Raw genomic sequence first — 2,432 nt, 5'->3', positions numbered from 1 at the left:
TCTCACTATGTTACCAGGCTGGTCTCAAACTCCTGAACTGAAGTGATCCTTCTGTCTTGGCCTGCCAAAGTGCTGGGATAGCTGGCGTGAGCCACCACACCTGACCTCTTTCTTTTTCTGTCTGTCCCCTTCTCCATCTTCACTTTCCAATCCCATCTCTCCTTCCCCTCTCTCCCACCATTTCCTCCCATTTCCCCTAATTCTTCCTGTCTTCTCATCAACCCCTTCGAGGTCCCCCGTCCCTTTCCCTCACCATCTTCTCCATCTTCTCTTCCCTCACCCTGACTCCCCCCATATTTTCTCCATCTCCCACACACCTCTCCCTGCTACCTCTTCTGTTCTCTCTTCTCCCCACTTCCTCTCCCCACTCCCCACTCCCTCCCTCCCCAGGTGGGAGATAAGAAAGCCTGAGAGGCTGGGTGTGGTGGCTCACGCTTATAATCTTAACTACTCTGGAGGCTGAGGCAGGAGGACTGTTTGAGGCCAGAAGTTTGAGACCAGCCAGAGCAACATTGCAAGATCCGCTTTCCTCTCCTCTCCTCTCCTCTCCTCCTCCTCTCCTCCTCCTCTCCTCTCGTCTCCTCTCTTTCTCTTTCTTCTTTTCTGTTTTTGTTTGTTTGTTTGTTTGAGACCGGGTCTCTCTGTCATCCAGGCTGGAGTGCACAGACCGTGGTTCCCTGCAAACTCCACCTCCTGGGCTCAAGCAATTCTCCTGCCTCAGCTTGTAGAGTAGGTGGGATTACAGGTGCCTACCACCAGACCTGGCTAATTTTTGTATTTTTAGTAGAGACAGAGTTTCGCCATGTTGGCCAGGACAATCTCAAACTTCTGACCTCAAGTGATCTGCCCACCTTAGCCTCCCAAAGTGCTGGGATTACAGGCGTGAGCCACAGCGCCTGACCCCATTTCTTTTTCTTTCTTTCTTTTTTTTTTTTTCTGAGACGGAGTCTCCCTCTGTCGCCCAGACTGGAGGGCTGTGGCACAATCTTGGCTTACACAACCTCCGCCTCTCAGGTTCAAGCAATTCTCCTGCCTCAGCCCCACTATAGCTGGGATTGCAGGCCTGCGCCACCATGCCTGGCTAATTTTTTTGTATTTTTAGTAGAGACAGGGTTTCACCATGTTGGCCAGGCTGGTCTTGAACTCCTGACCTCATGATCCACCCGCCTCAGCCTCCCAAAGTGCTGGGATTACAGGTGTGAGCCACTGCGCCCGGCCCCCATTTCTTAAAAAAGAAAGAATGCCTGAGGTCTCAGACTGGGACAGAGGCATAGCCTCTAAAGATTCCCCTGTGCCCCGACCCCATGCAGGTCCTCCGGAACATGGTGCACTGTGCAGACCTCAGCAACCCCACCAAGCCGCTGGAGCTGTACCGCCAGTGGACAGACCGCATCATGGCCGAGTTCTTCCAGCAGGGTGACCGTGAGCGCGAGCGTGGCATGGAAATCAGCCCCATGTGTGACAAGCACACTGCCTCCGTGGAGAAGTCTCAGGTACAGGCTCGGGACGTTGATGTACGGGGACAGGGTGGGTCTCCCCAGCCCATCTTGGCCTGAAGTTCTGAGGCCCAGGAACTCCTCCCCTGCCTTTCCACAATGCCAAGTTTTCTTGTTTTTTGTTTTGTTTTGTTTTGGTTTGGTTTTGAGACAGAGTCTTTATTGCCCAGGCTGGAGTATAATGGTGCAATCTCGGCTCACTGCAACCTCTGCCTCCCAGGTTCAAGTGATTCTCCTGCCTCAGCCTCCCGAGTAGCTGGGATTACAGGTGCACACCACCACACCTTGCTAATTAAAAAAATTTTTTTGTCGAGATAGGGGCTTGCTATGTTGCCAGTCTTGTCTTGAACTCCTGGGCTCAAACCTTGACTTCCCAAAGTGCTGGGATATGGGGTGAGTCACCATACCCGGCCTTGTTTTCATTTTTCTTTTCCTTTTCTTTCTGAGACAGGGTCTCATTCTGCCACCCAGGCTGGAGTTCAGGGGCGTGATCTCGGCTCACTGCAACCTCCACCTCCTGGGCTAAAGTGATCCTCCACCCCCGCCTCCAGAGTAGCTGGGACTACAGGCGTGCACCACCACACTTGGCTAATGTTTGTATTTTTCATGGAGACGGGGTTTTGCCATGTTGCCCAGGCTAGTCTCCAACTCCTGGGCTCACTAAATCCGCCTGCCTCAGCCTCCCAAAGTACTGAGATTACAGGGGTCAGCCACCCTGCCTGGCCCCTCTCCACTTTATATCCTCCCTGGTGAAACCCAACCATCTGAGTTTGATGTCTCTGCCCTTCTAGACCTGGGTTTCTAGGCCTCAGCACTGTTGACATTTGGTTGATCATTTTTTGTACTAGAAGCTGCCCTGGGTATTACAGGGTTTTTAGCAGAATGCCTGGTCTCTACCCACTAGATGCCAGAAGCATCCCCCTGCTCATCTTATTT

The 2,432-nt window shown here is 52.5% G+C and overlaps 1 protein-coding gene across 5 annotated transcripts in view; it reads left to right on the top strand.

Moving 5' to 3' along the window:
- The window catches only part of PDE4A (phosphodiesterase 4A, cAMP-specific), a 63,628-nt gene that overhangs the window by 47,267 nt on the left and 13,929 nt on the right, over positions 1–2,432 (top strand). For all 5 annotated transcript variants that reach the window (XM_011954850.1, XM_011954849.1, XM_011954851.1 and 2 more), the window contains one exon: positions 1,311–1,493. In XM_011954850.1, the coding sequence (XP_011810240.1) occupies positions 1,311–1,493 (183 nt within the window). The remainder of the gene's footprint in view (positions 1–1,310; positions 1,494–2,432) is intronic.

Source organism: Colobus angolensis, unplaced genomic scaffold (genome assembly GCF_000951035.1).
Source record: "Colobus angolensis palliatus isolate OR3802 unplaced genomic scaffold, Cang.pa_1.0 Scaffold39, whole genome shotgun sequence".
NCBI classification, from domain to species: domain Eukaryota; kingdom Metazoa; phylum Chordata; class Mammalia; order Primates; family Cercopithecidae; genus Colobus; species Colobus angolensis.
This window is presented reverse-complemented; position numbering and strand designations above follow the sequence as displayed.